General features: G+C 42.1%; 1 protein-coding gene across 18 annotated transcripts in view; it reads left to right on the top strand.

Moving 5' to 3' along the window:
* C2CD5 (C2 calcium dependent domain containing 5) overlaps nt 1–10,266 on the top strand; it is an 88,358-nt gene extending 78,092 nt beyond the window's left edge. For 8 of the 18 annotated variants that reach the window (XM_060688262.2, XM_060688223.2, XM_060688147.2 and 5 more), the window contains 5 exons: nt 1,024–1,074; nt 3,295–3,396; nt 4,322–4,512; nt 7,164–7,310; nt 8,902–10,266. In XM_060688262.2, the coding sequence (XP_060544245.1) occupies nt 1,024–1,074; nt 3,295–3,396; nt 4,322–4,512; nt 7,164–7,310; nt 8,902–9,015 (605 nt within the window). In that variant the 3' untranslated portion in view covers nt 9,016–10,266. The remainder of the gene's footprint in view (nt 1–1,023; nt 1,075–3,294; nt 3,397–4,321; nt 4,513–7,163; nt 7,311–8,901) is intronic. The other 10 variants (XM_060688311.2, XM_087873002.1, XM_087872998.1 and 7 more) reach the window with 2 other exon arrangements.
* The last annotated feature ends 3,013 nt before the right edge of the window (nt 10,267–13,279 follow it).

The raw sequence follows: 13,279 nt of genomic DNA, 5'->3' as shown, positions 1-13,279 counted from the left end.
AGCGGGGGGAGCGGGGGGGGTCGTGAATGGGGGGGGCAGGGCACAGGGGGCCATTGAATTATGGGTGTGGGCACGCATGCGCGTGACCCCCCCCCCAGTGCTTCCCCTGCTTTTGGCACGCGACGGCAAAAAGGTTAGCCATCACTGATATAGACTATAGGTAGTCCTCGACTTACAACAATTTGTTTAGTGACCGAAGTTATAACGGCACTGAAAACAGTGACTTTTGACTGTTTTTCACACTGATGACCGTTGCAGCATTCCCATGGTCATGTGATCAAAATTTGGATATTTTCCAGCTGACTCATATCTATGATCGTTACAGCGTCCCGGGGTCATGTGATCCCCTTTTGCAATTGCTGACAACCAAAGTCAATGGGGGAAAGCCAGATTTACTTTAACAACCGTGTTACTAATTTAACAAGTGCAGTAATTCACTTAACAACTGTGCCAAGAAAAGTCATAAAACGGGACAAAACTCACTTAACAACTGTTTTGCTTAGCAACTAAAGTGTTGGGCTCAATTGTGGTTGTAAGTTGAGAATTACCTGTAACCCTGTCACATATATCAGCAGGGCTGAGCTTTAGAGGGAATATTTAGCATTTTCGTTGTTTGTTTAACAATATTTTTTATTATGATGTCCCTTTTTTTAGAGGGTATGCTTCAGTTTTACCTTCAAAAATACATATTTTTGCAAATAAAAATGGCAGGAAACTGCAATGTAATCAGGATCATGGATGGTTTCTAACCCTGCAGGGAAAAAAGTCCCTATTTTTTTTCATAAAAATAGCATGCAGATGTAGCTTCCGTTACGTTCATTGCCAAATTGAACTTCAATATAATAGAGCATTCACTCATCATGTTGTGGTTAATAGGTCCTGAACATTGATATTCAGTGACTTCAGTTGATTAAAGGGGTATTTTAAGCAGATTGCTGCTGAAAACTGACATGAAAAGAAATCTGAATTAATAGAGTTGACACTGCCTATATCATATTGGTGGACTTCATTTTGTCTTATTAGAGGACCTGGAGAATGCAAGTTCCCACGCAGGTATACCAGCTGGTCAAAGAGGTGAGTTTACTTGATTTAGCTGAAAGCCAGAACAGGAAATGCATTCCTGGATTTGTTGGGAATACATTTGAGATATAACACTAAATCTTCCAAACACTAGTTACCTTGGAAAGCATGCTCTGATATGGCTTATTGGTATCCAAAATACGTATTGGAAACAACAATGGGTTTCAATGTATTGTTGTCCAGAACAATTTTCTGAAATGATGTTGGTTATTGACTTTCATCTTCCCTTAATATAATTTTGAATTCCCCTGGATTTTTTTTTTTTTTAACAAAGGACAGGGATGGGTATAGTAAAAGAGCTGTGAGTATATCAATATGACTTCCCATCACGCAGTCGTCATTAGCAGTTTTGATGACTGTCTACGAACAGTTATCTAGATAGTTTTTATTTGAAAATAAAACATACTGAAAAAAATGAGATGCTCCAGTATCATAAAATAATCTCACATGGAGTTTATGAACCAGGCCTTTCAAGGTAAAATATAAAATTTTAAATGGATTTGACAAAATGCTCTGATCTGATGAATTGGCTGAGTAAACTCATAAATTTGAATGATGGATTTGCAAGAAGTATTTATTTATCTTGCTCATTCCTCCACTTCATACATTAGAACTGTTGCCTTAGTTGACTAGGCATTGCTGGGAGAAAGTGCCATTAATATTCCAAGCTCAATAATCTTAAATATGAATGTTATCAGGAATGTTTACCTGAATCCTAAGAATTGTCAGAACGGTGTCTGACTTTCTCCATTGGTCCAATTTGTGCCAATTACTTTATATCTTGCTTTAGATTTTCACAGTGTGTAATAAGGATTAATCTGAATGTCTTTTCTATTTGCCAAATTACATCTGATTTAACTTTCTTGGATATTTCATATCACTTATTCTAAATTAGTCTAGCTCAACATATTTACTAAACATATTTACTTAGTCTGAGTTGATTCAAGGTATTTAACATTTATTCAGAAATTCAACAATTCCCCCACCCCTATATAATTTTTCATAAGGGTAGTTTAAATCAGAGGCCTCCAACCTTGGCAACTTTAAGACTTGTAGACTTCAACTCCCAGAATTCCTCAGACATCTTTGTCTTAAGTCCACAAATCTTAAAGTTGCCAAGGTTGGAGACCCCTGATTTAAATCACTTATTCAATATGTTTAATGTACATATATGAAAAGAAACTTTCCTCCGGCCCTCTTGGCATCAACCTATGGCAGACAATTGAAATAAAAATGGCTTCAGAAGTCCCTGTGCTGACTTTAGTGATACCAATTTATAGAAATCTTTGACCAAATTGGAAACACTTTAGAATTGACTGTAGGCTTCTGGGAAAATACGAAGCTCTGAATTATTGCAAATAATTGTGAAATACGCTCATAATGGGCAAGTGCTCTTAATGAATTTGGTCATTCTTATAGGAGATACACACAAACGCACACACATACACAATTCCCTATAAGCATGACCAAATTGTACGTAAAAGTAAAGATTTCCCTGGCCAGTCAGGTTCGACTCTCGGGCACGTTGCTCATCTCCATTTCTTGGCTGAGGGAGGCAGCATTGTTCGAAGACATTTTTCATGGCCCTGTGGCCAGCATGACTGTATGCCAAAGGCACACGGAATGCTGTTACCTTCCCACTGAAGTGGTACCTATTAATCTACTCGTGTTTGCATGCTTTCGAACTGCATCCCGGCAGGAGCTGGGATGAGGACAGGAGCTCACCCCATTGCGCAGCACTCGGGTCTCGAACCTGGGCTGTCAGCTCTCTCGCTGATAAGGTCAGCATCTTTAACCACTGAGCCATCGCACCCCGTGACTAATTTATATAGATACGCAAATTTAGACAAATAATGCACTACCTTAGCTCCATTCAAATTTCATTGAAAGGCTTGGGAAAACCAATAACTTGCTCAATACACTGAGTTCTAATCCTGCCTTGGGCATTAAAGCCGACTGGGTAACTTTGGGGCAGTCATTCTCTCTCTCTGCCCAACTCGCCTCACAGGGTGGTTGTTAATGGGGAAAATAGGAGGAGAAAGATGTGTTGGATACGTTCGCCGCCTTGAGTTATTGATAAAAATAATAAAGGCGGGATACAAATCAAGATGACGGGTTCATCAGAAGGAAGGCTTCAATGGGCAAAGGGGCGTCATCCATATTTTCCTTTTCTTTTCTTTTTTTCCCCTTTTGTTTCTCTGTCTGTGTTTCCAGCCACTTCAGTTGATTACAGTTCCTTTGCAGACAGATGCAACAGCTGGATAGAATTCATTAAACTGAAAGCTCAAACCATAAGGCGTGGATCAATTAAGACAAGTAGGCAGCCGTTTCTACCCCATTTTGATCATTGGGAGCCTAGATTCTGATCTCTCAGTGGCAAAGGGCAGAGCTTCGTATTCAATAGTGGCGTTGCAAAAATCAGTGTCCCGAGTGTGAAAGCTGCAGACGCACGGGGTCTGTCCAAAAACGGTTAATTTTGGAGCGCGCGGCTCCCCGAATCATTGCCAACATATGTACCGGTGGCCAATAGGCTTGTGAATTGTAACCCCACCCACCACCCCACCCTCAAAAATATACATACTCTGCATGGCAGAATATGTATGTATACCGCAGTGAAATTACTCATAACATGCAGGGATTCCCTATGTGACCTGCATGGCTGTAATTACCGAATTAATCCATGGTGAGTTTTGTTGTTTTTTTAAAAAAATTCTCATTTAAGTCCTTCCCTAGGTTTTGCTTTATTTGCTCAAGATGACGATTTAGATGGAAGAGCTTAGACCAAATTTGCAAAAACAGCCAAAAAAAAAAAAAAAAAGTGGAACATGTCAACTTTCACACTCTTTCCTGTAGACTTTTGTCATTCCTTCTTGCAGAAAATGTTCATCAAATTTTGACTCCCTTTTCGAATCCTTCCACTCTACCCTCTCACCCCCACCCCACCCTTTTCTGTAGATCCACTTTGTAACCAATCATCTGTCTGTGCAGCTGCTGGCCTCCGTATTTCCTTTTGCAGGAATGATCCTTTTCTACCAAAATAAATCCCAATCAAGCTTCTGGCCTCTCACTTGCATGTGCTGCATGATAATTCGCTTTCTTTGGCTGAGCATCACAGGCAGCTGAATGTGGTCACCCAGCTCTCTCACACCCATGTGGAAGGGTCACTGTTGGTGCTGCCTCTAGCCGGTTTGCCCGGAGTTCCAGTTGAGCTTATCTCCCTCTCTCTCTTTGCTCTGTGTAGCCATCTCCCTTGACAAGCCAAGTCCACTGACCGAAGGACAGTGCCGTAACCGTTTGGGACCCATGGGAATGAACTCCACTGTGCCAGTTGTGAAGATGACACCGCTTTCTTTCATCCCCGGGGCAAAAATAACGAAATACCTTGGAATCATCAACATGTTCTTCATACGAGAAACCACTTCTCTACGAGAGGTGAGCTGACAAGTGTATTTCTGCCATGATTAATTGCAGGCAGGATTGAGTTCAGGTTTGGAGTATACCATGGACTTAGGTCTGAAATGTGGCAAGGCTCCAGAACAGGAGTGTCAAACTTAATGCATGGGGGCCGGATCCGGTCCATGAGATGCTTAGATCTGGCCCGTGGGGCCACCCTGTAAACAGCGAAGAACCAGCCCACAGTGCCTCTGTCAGCAAAAACAGAGCTCGGGAGGAGGCCATTGCAGCTGAAAATGGAGCTTGCAAGGGCCGCAGGCGGCACTCCCAAGCTCCGTTTTCGCTGGCAGAGGGTTGCAGGAGGCCATCACAGCCAAAACAGAGCTCGGGAGCCCGTTTTCACTGGCAGAGCGCTCGGGCCACCATAGTCGTCCCCGACACGAGTGACGTCGAGCTGGCCACGCCCACCCCGGCCCCCCAAGGTCAAACACAACCCTGATGCGGCACTCAAATCGAGTTTGACACCCCTGCTCCAGAGTATCTAAGGAGCCTTCTCACCCCAATGGGACTACCCTGCCGCACTCTTTCCAGTAGAAGAGGTTGCTGTGGATCTTGTCTGCTAGTTCTCCTGTAGAGAACTATATAAATAGAATGCTAGTCAAGTTGCAATTTCTTGTCCCCCTTTTGACATGATATCCTTATAGACATTATCTAAATTCTACATTAGCAAAGTAACATGGATGGAAAAGAAGTACTTCACGCTGGTTGCCATGAAGATCTGAAGGCTCTCAACTAGGAGAGAACATGAATTATCAGTGCAGATTTAATTTAAGATCTATAGATCTTAGGTATCCTTGGTGCTCTCTCAACCTGGTGGTTTTCTTCCAGACATTTCATTGCCCTTCATTATTAATGAAACACCTGCAAGAAAACAAGCTCAGAGAGCACCACCATTTAACATCAGTTGTTGTCAAGCGCAAAAGACCAGGATCACACCTGAAGTTCCAATTAAATTGATTTATTATTACCCATGTTAATGCCTAGAAATCAACTAACAGTTACCACTGTTTTGGTGCTAGATAAAGGTCAGTGGAATTCAAGAGGGGTTGGACTTCATCCATTTGTAGTTACATAGTGACTCTAGGCTGATGACTCTCTTGACTCCACCCTCAGGCTCTGCCACCCATTCTCCTACAGTTATGATTTTCAGTGGTATGGGAGCCTGTAGCCTGCTTGGTATTGTGGGACTCCATCTCTCTTGAGTACCTTTTCATATGTCTTATGGTTTATAATTTATTGTTCTCTGGGCAATCTTTTCCATCTTCAGGCTGACCCTAAATCAGTGATGGCTAACCTTTTTGCCATCGTGTGCCAGCAGGGGGGGTGGTTCACACAAGCGTGTGCCCACATCCATAATTCTATGCGCCCTGCGCATGCACGTGTGACTCCCTCTCCCCCCCCCACCCCGCTCCTGGCACGCGATGGAGTCTCTGGAGTCTGAGGACAGCAAAAAACATCACTTCCTGTCCAACCAGAAGTTGTGAAACAGGCCGTTTAGGGCCTCCAAGTGGGTGGGGAAGGCTGTTTTTGCCCTCCCCAGATGCATAGAGAGGATCTGGAGCCAGGTGAGAAAGAAAAACGGGCCTCCCCCACCCACCCCCCCAGGCCCTCCGGAGGCAGGAAACAGCCTGTTTCCCTACTTCTGGTGGGCCCAGAAGGCCCGAAAACCAGCTGGCTGGCACGCGCATGCACACCAGAGCTGAGCTGGCGTGCCCACTGATATGGCTACACATGCCACTTCTGACACGCGTGCCATAGGTTCGCCATCAAGGCCCTAAATTGTTCTGCATGTTTCACATTCCAAGTGTTTATGAGATTAGTCCATCCCTTGGGTTTGGTTTTCAAATTCTGTAGCAGAGCTACAGCATATAGCAGTCTTTCCCACAAAAGTTACAAAATGAATCTCTTTTTCCCCCTTTTTTTTAAAAAGAGCTAGATCTCTCTCTTTATTGTGATTGTAACCTGTTTATCTTGATAATAAATCAGGATTTTCTCACTGGGGAAACTGAAATGTTAATATCCCAACCATTTTTTATGAGTTCAATTTGAGAAGGTTATTTCTTTTGAGACAATGGACACTTAGCTCTCAATTAATTAGAACAACTTTGAAGGCCTACATGTTTAAACCACTTTTTTTTTTCCACTTCAGTTGAGAGTAGAAAAAGTGCAGATAAGAGCAACAAAGGTGATTGGGAGGAGAGGGGCTGGAGGCTAGAGCATACAATGAACAATTGAGGGAACTGGGGATGTCTAGTCTAACGAATAGCAGGACTAGGAGTGACATGATAGCAGCCTTCCAAAATTTGAGAGGCTGTCACACACAGAGGTTTGACCTATTCTCCAAAGCACCTGAAGGCTGGACAAGAAGTAACTGGTAGAAGATCCTTAAAAAGAGATCCAACCTGGAACTAAAGAGAAATTTCCTCAAAATGACAACAATTAATCGGTGGAATGACTTGTCTTCAGAAGTTGTGGCTGCTCCATCGTTTTTAAGAAGAGATGGGTCAACCATTTGTCTGAAATTGTATAAGGTCTCCTGCTTGAGCAGAGGGTTGGATTAGAAGACCTTTAAGGTTCCTTCCAACTCTGTTGTTCTATATTCAAACAATTTATTTGTATATGTTTTATAGGAAGGTGGTGTGAGTGGCTTCCTGCACGCATTTGTCGCTGAGGTGTTTGCGATGGTCCGAGCTCACGTGGCGGCACTTGGGGGAAATGCGGTAGTCTCCTACATCATGAAGCAGTGTGTGTTTATGGAAAACCCAAACAAAAACCAGGTAAATATGCTAGCCTTACCAAACCCTCTTGGCGTCCATCTGGAGGTTCGTTGTGGTGACTCCAAAGCCCACAACGTTTTGCGGAGAAGATGATGGCCAAATTCAACCATTCATGACTTGTTTCTGGAATTTTCAGAACCAAAAGGAAGAGGCCTTTGCCCCCTGAGTTTACAAAACAACATCCAGTGCTTCAGAAATAATTTGCAGACGGTCCTTCCTAGTGTGTAGCGGCATGGACATACCGGTAGCCCTGTTTGCTACACTTAAAACAGCAGTATCTTTTTCTAGGGTTGCATGTCTGCTGTCCTTGCAATCCAAGATGCAGCTGCTTTAATAGGTATTGATCAATGCTAGGCTCATGCTCCTTCATACTCCAAAAACATTTTTGGAAATAAATCCAAAGCATTAGATAGCCTAAGCTGTTGGGATGTAGCTTTTAAATTATGGATTAATCATTTCTTCAATAGGCTGGCATGTCGTCCTGGGCATGCCAGATCTGTTATTTACCCCAAAACTGATAGGTTCTGCTTAGATTAGGAACCAGGCTTTGCATTTTACCTGGGTTAAATATGAACAATGTTTTGTTAACATTTTTTTTTAATTTGATTTATATGCCGCCCTTCTCCGGAGACTCAGGGCGGCTTACAATGCGTTAAGCAATAGCCTTCATACTTTTGTATATTTATACAAAGTCAGTTTATTGCCCCCACAACTGGGTCCTCATTTTACCTACCTTAGAAAGGATGGAAGGCTGAGTCAACCTTGAGCCTGGTGAGATTCGAACTTACAGTAATTGCAGACAGCTGGTGTTAATCACAATGCTTTTAGTCTGCTGAGCCACCAGGCTTTTACATAATTTTAAATTATTTAAATTTTAAATAATTCATGCATCTCTAAAAGGTATGCAGCTTTGAGACTCCAAACGGAGACTCCAAAATAATTATTTTCTTTCCACCTACAGACCCACGCCTAATTTGAGATAAATGTGATATAAATTCCATCATCTCTAATTCAAGTCCTTAAAGCAGACCTGGATATCTGTTGACCACATGGCGGTCACTGTCTACTTCAGTGTTTCTCAACCATGGCAACTTTAAGATGTGTGGACCTCAACTTCCAGATTTCCCCAGCCAGCTATGCTGTCGGGGGAATGCTGGGAGTTGAAGTCCATCGATCTTAAAGTTGCCACGTTGAGGAACATTGATCTATCCCTTTGAGACTTTGCAAGCATAACCAATCCCTCCTCTCTGCAACCAGGATGGCCATGAATTCTGGACATCGCTTACCAAAAAGCCCCTTAGATGGTGGTGGCAATTTATAAATTATGTAAAAATTATTTTAAAAATTTAAAGACAGAAAAGTACACGAACACTACTCCAAAACCTCTTTATCCTGATAGCTGCTCTAACTATCTGCCGAATCTCATATAGGGCTATTGCTATCATGTATATTTTCCCCCCAGTTCTATATCTAGAACTTGTGAAGCTGCCGAAACCACCCCACATTTTATAAGTCTCTGTAAGTTATCAGAAACTGCCAGTTTCGAAGTCCATGAGGCATATAATTGAATGTCCCTTCTTCGTTGCTGCAGGCCCAGTGTCTAATAAACGTCAGTGGAGATGCAGTGATTTTTATTCGTGAATCTGAACTAGATGGGGTGCCTGCCCAGTTTTCTGCTACTGGTTCCACAAAAGAAACAACATGAAGAATGGAGATGTTTTTATTCATGTGACCATATTTCCAGAGGCTCCGGTAGCCAAGTTTTGTTTCTTACGCTCCGTATATGAAGAATGGCTCCATTTTGAACCAGCTTAAAACATCTTTTCCCATTTCATAAGATCCAAGAAACCACCTCAGAGCTCTCTGGACAGATGAAAGAACATCTGTCTGAAGAGCAAACTGGACCATCTATTGTTCTTCAGGTTCCTCAGGATACTGCCCTGCATATCTTAGAAGCACACTGAGATGAAGACTTTGATAAGGCAGGAGGAGGGATATTTATACTGAAACTGGAATAACTGGGAAAGCTAAATCTACGTTTTCCATAAAAGAAGAAAATGGCATTAATATTGCCAGATGTTCACCCTGCACAGAGAACTTACCTGTTGGAATAAGCAAGAATAATAAGCATCCTAAACTGGATTTTTGTGGCATGTTTGTTTCTTTGTTTTCATATTAGCGAACTATGGACTATTTTTCTATTGTAATTTTAAAAAAAAAAATGAAATTGCAGTATTGATTATGATGAACTAGCCAATGCACATAGGATTGCTATAGCCTGTCTTTCGAACAACAGGATGCGGGAACAATATTTCTCAAGGCACTGAAATCCCAGCTGCGTTAGAAGAAAAGATCGGGGTTTCTGATCTTCTCGGGTTGTAAACGCTACCAAAATGGAGAAATCACGGATGCCACTGCCCTTCCCTAAACAGCACTCCACTTTGGTACTCAAGACAGGGATTGTGGCAAATAAAAGAAGAATGTTTAGATAACCCTGGCCCAGATGAATGATAAGAAAAAATCTAAGAAATTGCCAAGAGTGATTTCATCCATAAATTGGAAAGGTAGAGGAGAATTTTGCATCCAGCCATAGATGTTTTGGGTGGTGATAGGAGGAACACTCACCTAACAGAAAGAGAAGCCCCTTAAAAATGGTTTCCTCGGTTCAGTTTCAACTGGTGGACCGTTGGACAGACTATCCATCAAATGTTCTCCAGATGTTCCTTCTCCCTCACCAAACATATTCTTGTGTTAAGAAGAGGCAAGCTGAAATCTTCCAGGGGCTTCCAATATGGAACTTGAAGTACATAATGTAAACTTGAATGTAAATACATGAAAATTTATTGGATTAAAGTGCAGAAACTTCTAGATTATTTGTCCAATTCAGAGATTTCTTTGTAAGGAGAGTGGTGAACGTCACATTCCTATGTACATAAATAAAGCCTCTTTATATAAATGTCTGCTTTGATAGATTGTGAGAAAAAAAATCACACAATGACATTCTGGTGGGGTTAGGTTTGGTTTTCTTTCTGACCTAGAATTCTGCCTCAAATTTTTCAAGAACTGTTTAATATCATAATTTGGGAAGGGAAGAAATACAGGGTATATTTTTTTACCTTACCTTATAACATGGTGTTTGGGGAAAATTTTGATTTCCTGCTTTCTTGCACCATCTTTTTCTTAACATTATTTTAATATCGTCGAGAACATTGTCTCTTATTTTGCCCCAACGTCATTGTGTTTTCTTACATTCTAATACACCTAACACTGAGAAAATAGCAAACTCCTAACTCCTATCCAGCATAGCCAAGTGATGGAGATATATATGTTTTTGTGTTTCTGTGTTGAAAATTGAAAAATCCTGAAGCTTTCTTGAGTGAGGTAGGAAGCCTCATATTCACCAAGGGAGCTCTTTATGAACTCCAATATTGGGACACTTGGCATGTGTAGTATTATTAATATCCATTGTGATAGCATGTGTATTTAGGGCCCAATCTGGGTCAGTCACTAGGATAAAAAAGTTTAGTTCTCCAAACTTTGGACTCGTGTTGGAGCCCATCCTCAGGGAACTTCCCTCTAGCAGACTGTGTGCTTTGGGGCTATTCTCTGTATATTTACATGGTGCTTGGTTGTGTGTGTGTTTTTAGTTGTTGACTGGGGTGTTGATGGCTGGCTATTAAGTTGTTTCCTTGTGCTGTCAAGCCCCCACCTCCTAAGTACTTGGTAAACTGGTGGTAAATCAGCACTCCTGTTCACTGGTGAGAGGCCCATTTCAATCACTTCCCTGGCTGTTTTTATATCCGCTCATCCAACAATCTGCAAAACTGTTATGTATGCCCTTGTTTGTCGCAATGTAAGGCTGCCAATGAGTTGGGTTCACCTTGTCTGACCACTCACTTGCGTTCTTGCAATCTGATTGTCAGCTTCCTTCCTGTCTGTCCTTAGTCACAGCGGCAATCCATGCAGAGGATCTGGTAGATTACATTAAAAATATCTCCCCTCTCCAAGGCAATCTTTGCAATGCATGATTTATCCTCTTATGGTAGCCTCTGGGCGGTGTGCAATCCCACTTGCAGATGTCTGGAGCTACTGCTTTCGAAATGCTTTTGATATATGGCAGAGTGTACCATGTGGTTGATCTTGTACCTTGTTCCTTTCTCTCCCTATTGTGTTGCACGGACATCTTGTGACAAACGCTTGCGGGTTCTGTCTGAATTGTTTTGTGTATGTGTATTTAGTATGTGTGTTTAGTTTGCATTTAGTCTTTTAACACGTAAGATCAGGTACTGTGAGAGATACTGAGTTAGGTCCAAATGGGGGAGGATGAGAGAAGTTGTAGATAAACATGGCACTGATAAATCAGGCAATTCAGCTTACGTAATTGCCTCTTCTGGAACTGAGCCAATTGGTATGGTTTTGGTTATATATTAGCTCACGTGAGGCTTTGGGGGAGGAGAAATTGTTTTTATCCTCTACCAATTGCTAATGTTTTTTCTCCCAGGGGGGACAGTTATTGCTAGTAGGCTTGAAACTCAAAAGCAGCTTGTCATGGCTAAGGAACATGGTCTGTTCCTTAGGAAGTTTCTGCTTTGTAAAATTTGCACACCTTGATCAGCAGGCTGGGAAGATAAGAAATGATCTTCCTTTGGCCAGAGAGACTAATTTGCTCCATCTCTAATCTTCGTGTTGAGTTTAGGTCTAAAACCTAACATAAAATCTGTAATAGTGAAGCCCTATTAAAGTGTTTTCCAATCTTAGCCATTTTAAGATGATGATGTGGCCTGCCAGCAGAGCTGACAGTAGAGTCGGACAGTGAGAAGGTTGGGGAGGACCTTGGGCCAGTCCTGGGGGCTGGGGAAAGCTTGGATGAGAACTCTGCTTCGGAGGCAGAGCGGGAGGTAGACAGCAGTGAGGCAGAGGAACTGCTGGACCCCGTTCCCAGTGCACGCATGCACAGAGCTGCCAGAAGACAAGATCAACTCAGAAAGCAGGGACGACTTGGAAGTAAAGCCATACCTTGGAGGTGATCGGCCCCTCCCATAGGAAACAAAAGAGAGAATGAGGAGTGGACTTTTGCAGGAAACAATTCGTTCCTTCCATGACTCAGAGACTCTGTGCCAAGTTTTGCCTTGTACTGCGGTTGGAAACAAGTTACGTGGCAGCCTGCCAAGCAAGATAAAGTATGTTGATAAATATTCCTCTGAAAGACTGTTTGGACAGGCATTGCTGACTGTGAATGAAAGTAATTCACAGTCGTGTAAATAAAAGAGGTTTTGCCAGGACCAAGACTCTGCTTCCTGATTTTTAAGGGAGCCTAGGTCAGAACAGATATTTGGAGCAATATGATCAAAGCCATAGACTCCCCTACCCCCTTAAAGGTCTTTTGTTGGCTACTCAGATTTCCAGGACAATTGTAGGCATCTCATTCAATGTCTCGGACAGCATCTCAAAATACAAATAAGATCTCTCAAACTTGCCTTAATTCTAAAAATTCTACTGCCTTCTTCAAGATCTCATGTGGGATTTGAATTAAGGGGTAGTAAGTAGTAGGATCATGTGAAATGTTACCACTAGTAAAATATTCAACTTGGGTTAAGACTATGGCAGCTGTTAAAGGAAATTAAGGATTCTCTGGTGCCACGGCGCCTGTGCTGTTATACAATGAGAGCTTTTTTAAAATTAATTATATCAATGTTTTCACACAAGCTCTTGGGCTATGGAGGTGCTACTGATGCCAAGTTGTTTGAAATAGCCACAAGGGAGCAACAGAGAACAAAACGAACTCAGTCCGTCTTTGACTAGCAGTACTGTTCTTCTTAATTACAAGGATTTCAGAGCACTACGCTGGAAGCACACCTCTTAATACTGCTTTGACATCGGAAAATCATGATCTAGCAGGCTCATGTTTCCATTTGACTTGTCTTGCTTGACTGCAATTTGTTTGGAAGACATGTAATTACAGCGCATTG

This window comes from Pantherophis guttatus, chromosome 7 (assembly GCF_059756535.1).
Source record: "Pantherophis guttatus breed Tessera chromosome 7, ASM5975653v1, whole genome shotgun sequence".
NCBI classification, from domain to species: domain Eukaryota; kingdom Metazoa; phylum Chordata; class Lepidosauria; order Squamata; family Colubridae; genus Pantherophis; species Pantherophis guttatus.
Note: the sequence above shows the minus strand (reverse complement) of the source record. Positions and strands in the feature narration are given on the sequence as shown.